Source organism: Choloepus didactylus, chromosome 1, assembly GCF_015220235.1.
Source record: "Choloepus didactylus isolate mChoDid1 chromosome 1, mChoDid1.pri, whole genome shotgun sequence".
NCBI classification, from domain to species: Eukaryota; Metazoa; Chordata; class Mammalia; order Pilosa; family Megalonychidae; genus Choloepus; species Choloepus didactylus.
The window spans coordinates 223,305,270-223,321,928 of NC_051307.1; the positions used below are offsets into that span (position 1 = coordinate 223,305,270).

The 16,659-nt window shown below is 39.6% G+C and overlaps 1 protein-coding gene across 2 annotated transcripts in view; it reads right to left on the reverse strand.

Annotated features, from left to right (window-relative positions):
- The window catches only part of FRMD4B (FERM domain containing 4B), a 338,099-nt gene that overhangs the window by 20,308 nt on the left and 301,132 nt on the right, over nucleotides 1–16,659 (reverse strand). For both annotated transcript variants that reach the window (XM_037800162.1, XM_037800153.1), the window contains 3 exons: nucleotides 10,229–10,305; nucleotides 886–1,024; nucleotides 262–403 (listed from right to left, as the gene is read on the reverse strand). In XM_037800162.1, the coding sequence (XP_037656090.1) occupies nucleotides 262–403; nucleotides 886–1,024; nucleotides 10,229–10,305 (358 nt within the window). The remainder of the gene's footprint in view (nucleotides 1–261; nucleotides 404–885; nucleotides 1,025–10,228; nucleotides 10,306–16,659) is intronic.

Consider the following 16,659-nt stretch of genomic DNA (forward strand, 5'->3'; position numbering starts at 1 on the left):
CTTCTCTCAGGACACACTTGCTATCTTTGCATCCAGTGCTACTTATACAACCTGGCAATCTATAATTTAACTTTGTTCATGGTCTTTCTAAATTAGTTTTAGAATTCTGTTCAAAACTGTTACCTACTGTAGGTTTTGATATACTTATTAACAACAACAAAAAAGGTTAAAAGATGCATTAAAAGTGTTTTATGATTTAAAAAATAAAAGTAAACAAATAAAGATGGTTTGCACTTTTTTTAACCCCAACATATTTATTACCTGAGGAGATTAAACTGCCATTGCTCGCCATGATGAAGTGACTTTTCCCCTCCAGGCTCACCAGCTTGGAGACCCTCGGTGTTCCAGTCTCTGTTAGATCCATGGCAATATCGTCTAAACTCCGGGCTGAAGGAATTTTTGCCTACGAAGTATACGATATTGAAATGGAATTAACTCAATTAAGCATATTTCAAACGAATAAAATATAGTTACTATGGAATAAATAGGTCAACAAAGATGACAATTTAGAAGTTTTATATATTCAAGTGACACTCTTCAGGAAAAATATGAGACTTAGGCCTGGAAGCTAAAATGTTTTTAATAACCATATATAATTTTCCCTCATGGTTTGGTTCACCCACTAACTTTAAGATGTCACTAGCAACATCCCCAGTGAATACACATACATGCAAAATAGTTGGTAAATCTTACAACTTTTAAATCAGCTCATCTACTGCCCATCTATTAAATGTAAGAAAAATTAAAACAGTTGGCAGTAACGTTAAAAAATATATAGGCATCAAAGAACAAAATACCAAATGCTTGCATCTTTTTTGACGTTTTGAACAGAAAGCACATGAGGGGCTGGAGTCTGCCCCTATGGCCACACTGCCGATTACTTACTTTGCTTTGCTTCCGATCCAAGTAAAACTGGTGCTGACTAATTGCCATCACCCAGATGGACTTGATGAGAGAAGAGTTTGCATACCACGTTTGCACAAATAGGCCACTTTGCCCAAAGGTTCTCCTTGACACAGAAATTCTGAAAGATTATGGAAAGCACTCAGATTATTCACCTCTGACACAGCACAACACAAAGTGTGCCAGTGAGTAATGTTGTAACATCTTTGTTTTCTTTCCCCTACACATAACATACTCTTATGTTGATAGGAGCCAAGCTTCTAATTTTCTCCTTTAATGACAAAAATCAATCATAACCTAGGTAATATCTTTCTGTATAAACACACACACACACACACACACACACACACACACAATCAAAAGCAAGTAAGGAATTAGCCACATCAGAGATTGTACTAAAGATATTTAGTTAAAAACCATAAGGACGGGGAGGCGGGGCAAGATGGCAGACTGGTGAGCTGTATGTTTTAGTTACTCCTCCAGGAAAGTAGGTAAAAAGCCAGGAACTGCGTGGACTGGACACCACAGAGCAATCTGTCTTTGGGCATACTTCATACAACACTCATGAAAACGTGGAACTGCTGAGATCAGCGAAATCTGTAAGTTTTTGCGGCCAGGGGACCCGCGCCCCTCCCTGCCAGGCTCAGTCCCGGGGGAGGAGGGGCTGTCAGCTCCAGGAAGGAGAAGGGAGAATTGCAGTGGCTGCTCTCATCGGAAACTCATTCTACTGATTCAAACTCCAACCATAGATAGACTGAGGCCAGACACCAGAGACTCTGAGAGCAGCCAGCCCAGCAGAGAGGAGACGGGCATAGAAGGAAAACAACACGAGAAGCTCCAAAGTAAAAGCAGAGGATTTTTGGAGTTCTGGTGAACACAGAAAGGGGAAGGGCGGAGATCAGGCCTTGAGGCGCATATGCAAATCCCGAAGCAAGGCTGATCTCTCTGCCCAGGGCACCTTTCCTTAATGGCCCTGGTTGCTTTGTCTATTAGCATTTCAATAACCCATTAGATCTCTGAGGAGGGCCTTTTTTTTTTTTTTTTTTTTTGTTTTTTTTTTTTTTTAAATCCTTTTTGCTTTTTCTAAAACAATTACTCTAAGAAGCTCAATACAGAAAGCTTCAAAGAATTGAAATTTGGGCACGTCAAGTCAAGAGCAGAAATAAGAGAGCTCTGAGACAAAAGGCAATAATCCAGTGGCTGAGAAAATTCACTAAACAACACAACTTCCCAAGAAAAGGGGGGTGTCCGCTCACAGCCACCATCCTGGTGGACAGGAAACACTCCTGCCCATCGCCAGCCCCATAGCCCAGAGCTGCCCCAGACAACCCAGTGTGACGGAAGTGCTTCAAATAACAGGCACACACCACAAAACTGGGCGTGGACATTAGCCTTCCCTGCAACCTCAGCTGAATGTCCCAGAGCTGGGAAGGGGGAGCAGTGTGAATTAACAGAGCCCCATTCAGCCATCATTTGAGCAGACTGGGAGCCTCCCAACACAGCCCAGCAGCCCAGAACTGCCCTGGGGGGACGGCACTCACCTGTGACATAGCACAGTCATCCCTCAACAGAGGACCCGGGGTGCACAGCCTGGAAGAGGGGCCCACTTGCAAGTCTCAGGAGCCATACGCCAATACCAAAGACTTGTGGGTCAGTGGCAGAGACAAACTGTGGCAGGACTGAACTGAAGGATTAGACTATTGCAGTAGCTTTAAAACTCTAGGATCATCAGGGAGATTTGATTGTTAGGGCCACCCCCCCTCCCCGACTGCCCAGAAACACGCCCCACATACAGGGCAGGCAACACCAACTACACACGCAAGCTTGGGACACCAATTGGGCCCCACAAGACTCACTCCCCCACTCACCAAAAAGGCTAAGCAGGGGAGATCTGGCTTGTGGAGAACAGGTGGCTCGTGGACGCCACCTGCTGGTTAGTTAGAGAAAGTGTACTCCACGAAGCTGTAGATCTGATAAATTAGAGATAAGGACTTCAACTGGTCTACAAACCCTAAAAGAACCCTATCAAGGACAGCAAATGCCACGAGGCCAAAAACAACAGAAAATTATAAAGCATATGAAAAAACCAGACGATATGGATAACCCAAGCCCAAGCACCCAAATCAAAAGACCAGAAGAGACACACCTAGAGCAGCTACTCAAAGAACTAAAGATGAACAATGAGACCCTAGTACGGGATATGAAGGAAATCAAGAAGACCCTAGAAGAGCATAAAGAAGACATTGCAAGACTAAATAAAAAAATGGATGATCTTATGGAAATTAAAGAAACTGTTGACCAAATTAAAAAGATTCTGGACACTCATAGTACAAGACTAGAGGAAGTTGAACAACGAATCAGTGACCTGGAAGATGACAGAATGGAAAATGAAAGCATAAAAGAAAGAATGGGGAAAAAAATTGAAAAACTCGAAATGGACCTCAGGGATATGATAGATAATATGAAACGTCCGAATATAAGACTCATTGGTGTCCCAGAAGGGGAAGAAAAGGGTAAAGGTCTAGGAAGAGTATTCAAAGAAATTGTTGGGGAAAACTTCCCAAATCTTCTAAACAACATAAATACACAAATCATAAATGCTCAGCGAACTCCAAATAGAATAAATCCAAAAAAACCCACTCCGAGACATATACTGATCACACTGTCAAACATAGAAGAGAAGGAGCAAGTTCTGAAAGCAGCAAGAGAAAAGCAATTCACCACATACAAAGGAAACAGCATAAGACTAAGTAGTGACTACTCAGCAGCCACCATGGAGGCGAGAAGGCAATGGCACGATATATTTAAAATTCTGAGAGAGAGGAATTTCCAGCCAAGAATACTTTATCCAGCAAAGCTCTCCTTCAAATTTGAGGGAGAGCTTAAATTTTTCACAGACAAAGAAATGCTGAGAGAATTTGCTAACAAGAGACCTGCCCTACTGGAGATACTAAAGGGAGTCCTACAGACAGAGAAACAAAGACAGGACAGAGAGACTTGGAGAAAGGTTCAGTACTAAAGAGATTCGGTATGGGTACAATAAAGGATATTAATAGAGAGAGGGAAAAATATGGCAAACATAAACCAAAGGATAAGATGGCCGATTCAAGAAATGCCTTCACGGTTTTAACGTTGAATGTAAATGGATTAAACTCCCCAATTAAAAGATATAGATTCGCAGAATGGATCAAAAAAAATGAACCATCAATATGTTGCATACAAGAGACTCATCTTAGACACAGGGACACAAAGAAATTGAAAGTGAAAGGATGGAAAAAATATTTCATGCAAGCTACAGCCAAAAGAAAGCAGGTGTAGCAATATTAATCTCAGATAAAATAGACTTCAAATGCAGGGATGTTTTGAGAGACAAAGAAGGCCACTACATACTAATAAAAGGGGCAATTCAGCAAGAAGAAATAACAATCGTAAATGTCTATGCACCCAATCAAGGTGCCACAAAATACATGAGAGAAACATTGGCAAAACTAAAGGAAGCAATTGATGTTTCCACAATAATTGTGGGAGACTTCAACACATCACTCTCTCCTATAGATAGATCAACCAGACAGAAGACCAATAAGGAAATTGAAAACCTAAACAATCTGATAAATGAATTAGATTTAACAGACATCTACAGGACATTACATCCCAAATCACCAGGATACACATACTTTTCTAGTGCTCACGGAACTTTCTCCAGAATAGATCATATGCTGGGACATAAAACAAGCCTCAATAAATTTAAAAAGATTGAAATTATTCAAAGCACATTCTCTGACCACAATGGAATACAATTAGAAGTCAATAACCATCAGAGACTTAGAAAATTCACAAATACCTGGAGGTTAAACAACACACTCCTAAACAATCAGTGGGTTAAAGAAGAAATAGCAAGAGAAATTGCTAATATATAGAGACGAATGAAAATGAGAACACAACATACCAAAACCTATGGGATGCAGCAAAAGCAGTGCTAAGGGGGAAATTTATAGCACTAAACGCATATATTAAAAAGGAAGAAAGAGCCAAAATCAAAGAACTAATGGATCAACTGAAGAAGCTAGAAAATGAACAGCAAACCAATCCTAAACCAAGTAGAAGAAAAGAAATAACAAGGATTAAAGCAGAAATAAATGACATAGAGAACAAAAAAACAATAGAAAGGATAAATATCACCAAAAGTTGGTTCTTTGAGAAGATCAACAAGATTGACAAGCCCCTAGCTAGACTGACAAAATCAAAAAGAGAGAAGACCCATATAAACAAAATAATGAATGAAAAAGGTGACATAACTGCAGATCCTGAAGAAATTAAAAAAAATTATAAGAGGATATTATGAACAACTGTATGGCAACAAACTGGATAATGTAGAAGAAATGGACAATTTCCTGGAAACATATGAACAACCTAGACTGACCAGAGAAGAAATAGAAGACCTCAACCAACCCATCACAAGCAAAGAGATCCAATCAGTCATCAAAAATCTTCCCACAAATAAATGCCCAGGGCCAGATGGCTTCACAGGGGAATTCTACCAAACTTTCCAGAAAGAACTGACACCAATCTTACTCAAACTCTTTCAAAACATTGAAAAAAATGGAACACTACCTAACTCATTTTATGAAGCTAACATCAATCTAATACCAAAACCAGGCAAAGATGCTACAAAAAAGGAAAACTACCGGCCAATCTCCCTAATGAATATAGATGCAAAAATCCTCAACAAAATACTTGCAAATCGAATCCAAAGACACATTAAAAAAATCATACACCATGACCAAGTGGGGTTCATTCCAGGCATGCAAGGATGGTTCAACATCAGAAAAACAATCAATGTATTACAACACATTAAAAACTCGAAAGGGAAAAATCAATTGATCATCTCAATAGATGCTGAAAAAGCATTTGACAAAATCCAACATCCCTTTTTGATAAAAACACTTCAAAAGGTAGGAATTGAAGGAAACTTCCTCAACATGATAAAGAGCATATATGAAAAACCCACAGCCAGCATAGTACTCAATGGTGAGAGACTGAAAGCCTTCCCTCTAAGATCAGGAACAAGACAAGGATGCCCGCTGTCACCACTGTTATTCAACATTGTGCTGGAAGTGCTAGCCAGGGCAATCCGGCAAGACAAAGAAATAAAAGGCATCCAGATTGGAAAAGAAGAAGTAAAACTGTCATTGTTTGCAGATGATATGATCTTATATCTAGAAAACCCTGAGAAATCAACGATACACCTACTAGAGCTAATAAACAAATTTAGCAAAGTAGCGGGATACAAGATTAATGCACATAAGTCAGTAATGTTTCTATATGCTAGAAATGAACAAACTGAAGAGACACTCAAGAAAAAGATACCATTTTCAATAGCAACTAAAAAAATCAAGTACCTAGGAATCAACTTAACCAAAGATGTAAAAGACCTATACAAAGAAAACTACATAACTCTACTAAAAGAAATAGAAGGGGACCTTAAAAGATGGAAAAATATTCCATGTTCATGGATAGGAAGGCTAAATGTCATTAAGATGTCAATTCTACCCAAACTCATCTACAGATTCAATGCAATCCCAATCAAAATTCCAACAACCTACTTTGCAGACTTGGAAAAGCTAGTTATCAAATTTATTTGGAAAGGGAAGATGCCTCGAATTGCTAAAGACACTCTAAAAAAGAAAAACGAAGTGGGAGGACTTACACTCCCTGACTTTGAAGCTTATTATAAAGCCACAGTTGCCAAGACAGCATGGTACTGGCACAAAGATAGACATATAGATCAATGGAATCGAATTGAGAATTCAGAGATAGACCCTCAGATCTATGGCCGACTGATCTTTGATAAGGCCCCCAAAGTCACCGAACTGAGCCATAATGGTCTTTTCAACAAATGGGGCTGGGAGAGTTGGATATCCATATCCAAAAGAATGAAAGAGGACCCCTACCTCACCCCCTACACAAAAATTAACTCAAAATGGACCAAAGATCTCAATATAAAAGAAAGTACCATAAAACTCCTAGAAGATAATGTAGGAAAACATCTTCAAGACCTTGTATTAGGAGGCCACTTCCTAGACTTTACACCCAAAGCACAAGCAACAAAAGAGAAAATAGATAAATGGGAACTCCTCAAGCTTAGAAGTTTCTGCACCTCAAAGGAATTTCTCAAAAAGGTAAAGAGGCAGCCAACTCAATGGGAAAAAATTTTTGGAAACCATGTATCTGACAAAAGACTGATATCTTGCATATACAAAGAAATCCTACAACTCAATGACAATAGTACAGACAGCCCAATTATAAAATGGGCAAAAGATATGAAAAGACAGTTCTCTGAAGAGGAAATACAAATGACCAAGAAACACATGAAAAAAATGTTCAGCTTCACTAGCTATTAGAGAGATGCAAATTAAGACCACAATGAGATACCATCTAACACCGGTTAGAATGGCTGCCATTAAACAAACAGGAAACTACAAATGCTGGAGGGGATGTGGAGAAATTGGAACTCTTATTCATTGTTGGTGGGACTGTATAATGGTTCAGCCACTCTGGAAGTCAGTCTGGCAGTTCCTTAGAAAACTAGATATAGAGCTACCATTCGATCCAGCGATTGCACTCCTCGGTATATACCCGGAAGATCGGAAAGCAGTGACACGAACAGATATCTGCACGCCAATGTTCATAGCAGCATTATTCACAATTGCCAAGAGATGGAAACAACCCAAATGTCCTTCAACAGATGAGTGGATAAATAAAATGTGGTATATACACACGATGGAATACTACGCGGCAGTAAGAAGGAACGATCTGGTGAAACATATGACAACATGGATGAACCTTGAAGACATAATGCTGAGCGAAATAAGCCAGGCACAAAAAGAGAAATATTATATGCTACCACTAATGTGAACTTTGAAAAATGTAAAACAAATGGTTTATAATGTAGAATGTAGGGGAACTAGCAGTAGAGAGCAATTAAGGAAGGGGGAACAATAATCCAGGAAGAACAGATAAGCTATTTAACGTTCTGGGGATGCCCAGAAATGACTATGGTCTGTTAATTTCTGATGGTTGTAGTAGGAACAAGTTCACTGAAATGTTGCTATATTATGTAACTTTCTTGGGGTAAAGTAGGAACATGTTGGAAGTTAAGCAGTTATCTTAGGTTAGTTGTCTTTTTCTTACTCCCTTGCTATGGTCTCTTTGAAATGCTCTTTTATTGTATGTTTGTTTTCTTTTTAACTTTTTTTTTCATACAGGTGATTTGAAAAAAGAAGGGAAAGTTAAAAAAAAAAAAAAAAAAAAAAAAAAGGAAAAAGACAAACAAGGGGAAAAAAAAAAAAAAAAAAAAAAAGATGTAGTGCCCCCTTGAGGAGCCTGTGGAGAATGCAGGGGTATTCGCCTACCCCACCTCCATGGTTGCTAACATGACCACAGACATAGGGGACTGGTGGTTTGATGGGTTGAGCCCTCTACCATAAGTTTTACCCTTGGGAAGACGGTTGCTGCAAAGGAGAGGCTAGGCCTCCCTGTATTTGTGCCTAAGAGTCTCCTCCTGAATGCCTCTTTGTTGCTCAGATGTGGCCCTCTCTCTCTGGCTAAGCCAACTTGAAAGGTGAAATCACTGCCCTCCCCCCTACGTGGGATCAGACACCCAGGGAAGTGAATCTCCCTGGCAACGTGGAATATGACTCCCAGGGAGGAATGTAGACCTGGCACCGTGGGACGGAGAACATCTTCTTGACCAAAAGGGGGATGTGAAAGGAAATGAAATAAGCTTCAGTGGCAGAGAGATTCCAAAAGGAGCCGAGAGGTCACTCTGGTGGGCACTCTTATGCACACTTTAGACAACCCTTTTTAGGTTCTAAAGAATTGGGGTAGCTGGTGGTGGATACCTGGAACTATCAAACTACAACCCAGAACCCATGAATCTCGAAGACAGTTGTATAAAAATGTAGCTTATGAGGGGTGACAATGGGATTGGGAAAGCCATAAGGACCAAACACCACTTTGTCTAGTTTATGGATGGATGTGTAGAAAAGTAGGGGAAGGAAACAAACAGACAAAGGTACCCAGTGTTCTTTTTTACTTCAATTGCTCTTTTTCACTCTAATTATTATTCTTGTTATTTTTGTGTGTGTGCTAATGAAGGTGTCAGGGATTGATTTAGGTGATGAATGTACAACTATGTAATGGTACTGTAAACAATCGAAAGTACAATTTGTTTTGTATGACTGCGTGGTATGTGAATATATCTCAATAAAATGATGATTTAAAAAAAAAAAAAAAAACCATAAGGATTTACAACCATCACAAGTCATAGGGAATAAGTGTGATATTTTACAGACAAAGTATTCAAGACCTGTGGGATCAGTGCGTTACTCAGGGTGAAAGAGCATTTCAGAGCTAGGTAGATTTTAGAGGCTACGATGTTATCAGAAGATGAACAGTGGCATTGTCTGAAGACTTCCAAGTCCAAGACAGGTCCAGAGTGCTGCTTGTGCACAAAATGAAAAGAGGAGAGGATGATGGGAGGGAGACAGAGAGAGGGGGGGGGAAAGGGGTAGGGGTGGGGGAGAGGGGCAGAGAGAGGGAGGACGGGAGGGAGGGAGGATGGGGGGGATGGGGAAGAGAGGCAGCACTATGGGGGTTGCTTAGGGTGACAATGAGGTTCTTTGTTGGAATTTGGTTTATCTCTTTGGATTATCTTCTGTCTCCCCCACCCCACCATCAACTTGTCCCTCTGACCTCCAAACATCCATAAAGGCATATCTTAGGACTGAAAAACAACCAGTGAAGACTGAATAAGAACTTGGGAAACTACGGACTTCAATTCATGATGATAACTTGGCAATTGGTTTGTTTTTTTTTTAAGTGATCAGGAACACCAAATTTGAAAATGAGCAATGAATCTGAATAGACAGTCCACTAAAGAAGATACACAAATGGCCAATAAACACATGAAAAGATGTCCAGTGTCATTAATCATGAGGGAAATGGAAATCAAAACCACAAGGAGATACCACTTCATTTCCTCTAGGATGGCTATAATAAAATTGAAAAACAACAACAGGAAAGGAAAATAACAAGTGTTAGCAAAGATGTGGAGAAACTGGAACCCTCTTACACTGCTGATGGAAAGGTAAAATGGTATAGTCATTTTGGAAACAAATCTGGCAGCTCCTCACAAGGTAAAACATAGAGTTCCCATATGGCTCAATAATGCCACTCCTGGGTATATACCCAAGAAAAATGAAAACATACGTTCACACAAAATAACATGCCCAGAACCACACAGAAAAAAGTCAGTGTTCCTCACCTTCGTGGATCGTGAACTTCAACAGCAAATTTTTTCTCACGGAAATATAAGTTCTCCAGCTGTTTCCATTGGAATAACTACAAAATTAAGAAAACAGAAAAGCCACAGTGCTTTAGTTATTTTTATTTTGACTAAATCTATAAGTCAGCTTAACAATAAATAGTTTTGTTCCTAAGAAGTCCTGCACTGATAAGATTTCGAGCACGAATATGCGATTCAGTCTTCTTACAAATCAATTACAACCCAAACTGTTTTATTCCTGCTTCTGACAGTAATCTTTAACTATTAAACTTCACTTCACCATTAAATCTTCCTTGCATAATAAAACTAGGCATCTGTGGGGGAGCATGCATGCTATTTTACCTCTGACTCAACTAAATGAAAGAGTTGAAATCCTCAGATTCCAGTAAGCACATGTCTCTTCAGCTCGGAGATGTTGACTTCATATTTAAATGGAAAGGTATTCAAAGGGGTGTTCCAAAAAGACCAGAGATTTAAGTTTCAAAAGAATGCAAAGTGAAAGTAAAATGGAACCCCAGGAAGAGATGACTCTCAGAGATACCAGTTTTCCACCTACAATAGTTCCCCTAAATGCTACAGAAACCTGTGACCAGGAATTGGGGGCAGGGGTGGCGGAAACGCCGTAGCTTCCCTCTTTATTTCTGAGACCTCCAGGTTTTGTAAATAGAACCCAACCTCTGTATCTGCATTGCTGACATTCTATCCCTGTATTCGGTGTTAATTTGCTACTCCATCGAAAGCAATAGGCTTTACTAGCAACGTGCAATTAAGACCAAATAATTTGGTAAAAATGAGTATGACTTGCTGTATTTTAAGGGGGCTTCTTCAATCGTTTATGTTAGATCTTATACTAGCCCGAGCTTCAACTTCTCCTCGCAACTTGGACTGTTTAAATTCCTCTTTTCTACATCCCCAGTCTTGATGATTAAGGAAATAATAGTTCAACAATTTCATTCCATTATTAGACCTTGGCTAGATTTTTTTATTATGTAAAACAGTGATAATTTTTCAACAGTTGGATTAGTGTTTAAGAACTCTGCAGCACCGCTTCCTGAATTACAGGAACCAAGACTTTTCACAAACATGTAATCTCACGTCAAGGAAGAGAATGGAACTGAAGGTTCCTGTGCATAGGCAGCTATAAAACAAAAGTGTTCAGACTCAACTCTCAATCCCGGAGTAAATAATCCAGCACACACCAAGAACACAGCCCTTCACCATCCCCACCCGCTGTCATCTGTAACAACAACATTCACCCAGGTTCAAAGAGGAGTCACTGAGAGCAAAAAACTACATACCGATTTCCTAAAATGTCTATGATCTTGCAGCTTTCTTTCCTTTTAATCCAGAAGTTCCAAAAAATGGGATAGGAAAAACTCTAGGTTTCTTCCACTTCCCCCCCCACCAGACGGCTGCTCCCGTGAGTCCTGAACTGAGTTTCATAAGACACTTAGGTGTAACTCAATTTCACAAACCGAGCCTCCCACGGCTGACACACCTCTGACATCAGCAACTCTTTCGAGTGACACCTCCCCAGTTCTACTCCTTCCTTGACCACGGAGCAGAGAGCAAAGTTCTCACCAGCAGATATGCCCAGAAGACAGACACATTTTTAAAATGGAGCACAGTTTGGATTGGGATGATACTTCCTGCGAAGTGAGCTGCTTTGAATCCAGGCACAGATTTCACCCGAGGCTGTTTTAGGGAGAAATTTCTACCCAGGTTTACTCACCCTGGCCGTGAACAGGTTCTGCAGGAAGAGTCAGAATGTAGCTCAGCTGTGTTTTCCTTTGCGTCCATTCCCACACACATAAAACCAGGGCTCGCTTGAAACATGATCTCCGAAAGCCACCACCTCCCCCTCTTATCACTTACAAATGTGAAATACTATCGCTTTTGATTCTATTCAGCATGTCCCTGGGCGGAGAGCAAACATGCCCTCTGCAAGCAAAAACCCTACCAAAAAGGTGAAGGGCTTCGGTTTATTTAGTGAATTTGAAATAATTAGACGGCAACTGGGTTTGCAAGGGAAGTTATGGCAACGAGACTGAGTTTTTAAGTCTGAAAGGCAAGGCTATTTCTCCACCTGAAATCTTAGAGCTTATGCAAAATGTTATTTCATATGTGCCTGGAATAGTGTAAAAGTCTATTGGAAAGAAACAAACATAGTTCATGATGGTGGGTGCCTCTGGGGTGGAGAGGGCAGAATGGACGAGTAAGTGATACAGAAAACTTCAATGTTAGCAGTAATGATTTATTTCTTTAATTAATAAAAATAAGATGATTCAAATATGACAAAATATTAGTATCATCTATTTAGGTGGGGATGCAGGTATTGTCATATTGGTACTTTTCTCAAATTAAAAAAATAATTATAAAAGTGTATATAAAAGAAACATAGGTTGGTCTATTTTTATGACAGTAAAATTTCCAGCTCCCAACCATTTGGGAGGCCCTCATTTTAGACATTTCATATCACTGCTCTCATTGTGATTCTTACCATGGTTTGAAGTTGCTAGGAAAATACTTCTAACTCTAGGCACGTGAACTAGCTGGCAGCTGGAAATAGGCTAGTTTTTCTTTTTCTTTCTTTTTTTAATTTTGAAATCATTCTTCTCGTGCTCTTAAATTATTTTGGTGTTCTTGATCTTGGAGAGCAAGGATGAAGTTCTGACAATGGCAGTGGAGCTGAGGTGAAGTGAATTCATTTATTGAAAGATCACTCCTGCCAGGTGCCTAGGACAGCACCTGGCACACAGCAGACAATCCACCAGTGTTCATCCCCTGCCCCCACCTCACTACAAGCCAGTGTATTCTTTAAAGGATAAATAAGATGCCTCCTCTGGAAAAATCATGCAGAGATTCAGACCGATGGAAGGAGAAGGGTGTAAGTGGTCAAAGAAATATCCATTAAATAGAACCAACTGGTTGGTACCTCTGCCTTAGAGAAATAGCCTGTCATATATAATAAGGAATACTCTAAATTACCTGAAAGATGAAGAATGGTTGCAAAGAAAACATTCTGGATTTGAGGACTGAGCTCAAAGATCAAAGGAAGTAGGAAGAAGCAGAGTATGCTTCATATTTTTTTTATTATTTGGAGAATATTAGTGTCCATATAGAGTAGGACTATTTTATGGGGTAGGACTAGTATAGATGTATATATCTGTATACACATATACACATATACAATTTCCATGTCAAAACAGGAAATTATTTTGCACAAGCCAATTCCCACTCTAGAAGATCTTTTAAAAAGTAGAAGCTTTATTTGCCTTGCAAGAGTTAAGACTATGAAAATGAAATGTTTTCTAAAGAGATTTTATAGAAGTATAATAAAAGTGCTAATCATATTATCATAAATTAGTATTTACTGTTGCTTATGTGGCACTCAAAATTTCAAATTTATGGTGATAGCAACCATAGATTCTAAGGGGGAAAAATGTATGAATAGGACTTCCACATGTCTTTATTCTTTATTCTCTTCCCTTCACTCACCTAGAATGATTAGATGTAGCCTTTGGTATCAAAAGCAGGAAATAGATAGCAACAGATGAGATAATACCCGAGAATAACTTTGAGACTGCAAAAGTAAATAAACAAATACTACAGAAAAAAACAAAGACAGAAGCAACATAAACTGTAATACTAAAAGAGATAATCAAGAAATAGGAGAACATATCCTAAGGTCACGAATCCTCCCTTGTTAAAAAAAAAGTGTCAAAATTTGTAAAACTGACACAGGCATCAATTTCTATTTTGAAAGTGAACTTGTGCAAAATATTATAATCAGAGTCAATTTCCTTTGTCTTTAGACCTAAAGGAAGTTGATGGGTTTAGAATAATTTGCCACGTATTATTACATTTTATTTAATGAAATGAACATGTTAAGCATTTAAGCCATTTCGTTGAAAGCTATACTCAATATTTAGTTAGATCCCACCCACTTTTATAGCCTCAAAAGAACTAGAAGAAATCACTTCGCCCGTATCCCTACCACATTAATATGAAAGTTTCTAAATACCCGAGGCTTCTGATATACTTTAGAAAAAGAGACGATAAGGAAGAGCAGAGCGACTTTTAGGAGGGTAACATGGACTTGAGTAGTTTCTGAAATCATTTAATCATTCCTTCTTAACCAACTATTTCTTGTCACCTTCTATACACGAGGTGCTGTTCCTGTGTTCAACTATCGAACGATCAACAGATCCCCTTCCCTCGGGGGCTTACAAGAACCAGGTGAAACTGTTGAGACCTGCCTTGATTTGGATCCTGGCTCCACCACTTTGTTGCTACGTTGTATTTGGCAAGTTGCTTAACCTTCCTGAGTCTCAATTTCCTCATCTGTAAAATGGGATCAACAATGCTTGCCTCACAGGATTGCTGCAAGGGTTTAGCAAGATGAGGTCTGTGAAGCATTTAGCAAGGTGCTTAGCTCAGAATAAACCATGAGTAAATGACAAAGCTGGTTGTATTTGTTACGAAGGGCCCTCAGTTCAATTCCCTAATTTTATCGGACAGAGGACACTTAGTTTCAGAAATAATACTAGGAACAGATGCCTAGATCCCACGTCTGTCTTTCCATTGAGGAAAAACAGTCGAGTTATTCTGTTGACATCTGTGTCACTCCAACTTCCAACTCTGTGAGTTTCAGTTGCTGTAAACATCATCTGCTATGTTGCTGTCCAGTTCATCACTGGTTTCCTGCTACACCCGCTAGGTAGGAAATCTGTTCATTGTTCCTGTATCCTGGAGGTCACAGGTGAGGAGGGAGGGGCAGGTCCAGGACACGCCCCAAGAGCAGCCACACAGTAGCAAGCGTCCTCTTGTCTCAGGCAGAGAAGAAAAGGAACGTGCTTCAGCACATACAAAAATCTTAAGGAGCATGCACCTTCACTGGCAAGGGAACCTCCCTGGGGTCATAAGAGCCTTGGACAGAAAGGAACAAACTGTCTTACTTCATCTCGATGAACTGAAAGTAGATATCACCAAAGGTTGAAACACCTAACTAGGCAAGAATAGGAAAGACGTCAGCGAAGGTGAGGGTTTGTTCATAGCACTTATACTACCAGTTAATTATTTAACTGCAAATTCACCTGGAAATGACTAAATTTGGGAAAGTCACAGCTGTGGTATGTGACTGTACATCAATGACTCAATAAGGTGGTCCTCTGATATTTCTTAAGGTGAAACAAAATCACTGTATTAATGATTTTTTCTTTTAAAATTTTTAAAAGTTACCCTTGATGAATATATTGTTGGTACTCATGATCAAGCTAGTGGATCTGTTGTGCTTTCTGAAGTACCACAAAAATAGAATTTTGCACGAAAATGGGTTTTTTAAAAGCCAAATTGACCTTACTTCAATCTAGCCCGGCAGCCTACTGAGAAGGTCACACTTTCAAATACAAGCTAGTAAAAGTGATGTGATGGTCATACAACAAATACACACAGTGCCAGCTAGCATCAGCTAAGCGCTCAGGTGCTACCTGAGCACCAGTTTGCTGCATACTTCAGCTCCTTGAGTCTTCTCAACGACCCCATTTAACAAAAAAGAAAACTGAAGTTTAGAGCAGTTTAAGTAAATTTGCTGAGGTCCCTTGAGTCCCTTTAATTTTACTCAGACCAGAAGTTCTCAACCAGGGGTGATTTTGCCAACCCCTTCCCACTCCCTGCCCCAGTTCAGGGACATTTGGCAATGTCTGGAGACATTTTTGGTTATCACACTGCAGGAGAGGGCGCTATTGGCATCTAGTGGATAGAGGTCCGGGATGCTGCTAAACATCCCACAATGTACAGGACAGCCCCCTGCAACAAAGAATTATCTGGTTCAAATGTCAACAATGTAAAGATTAAAAAGCCCTGACTTAGAAGATAATATTTAGTAATAAAATAGGCTTTGGTGGTTGGAATGGGTTGATAAAGATAAAATTTTTTGTTCAAAAATAATGTTCTGTTTCTTTCAACTGGGTAATGAATGCATTTAGGAACAAGTGGTTGTGCAGACTGTTTTCTAAGTGCAAATATCACCCCCCAGAAGGACTTAAAATTGATCAGGCTAGAAGAGGCCATAATAACAGTGTCCAGAGCACAGAATAAAAATTACCTACATACCCAAAAGGTACACTTGGGTAGTGAAAATTACTTTTGCTGATGTGATGTCTAATATCACATCAGTTTCTACATGGAACTCTCTTACTCTACACGCTCTAGCTCTAAAAGTCTCCCCTTAGTTCTTAAAACATGTTCTTCCCTCAGTACATGCTGTTCTTTGACTAGAACACTCTATGCTGTTCTTTACAGGCATGCCCCCTTCTCACCCTTCACGTCTCAACCCAAATGTCACCTTCTCAGAGAGGTTTTCCCTGAACACCATAAGTATGTTCTCCACCCAACCCATTATTCTATCC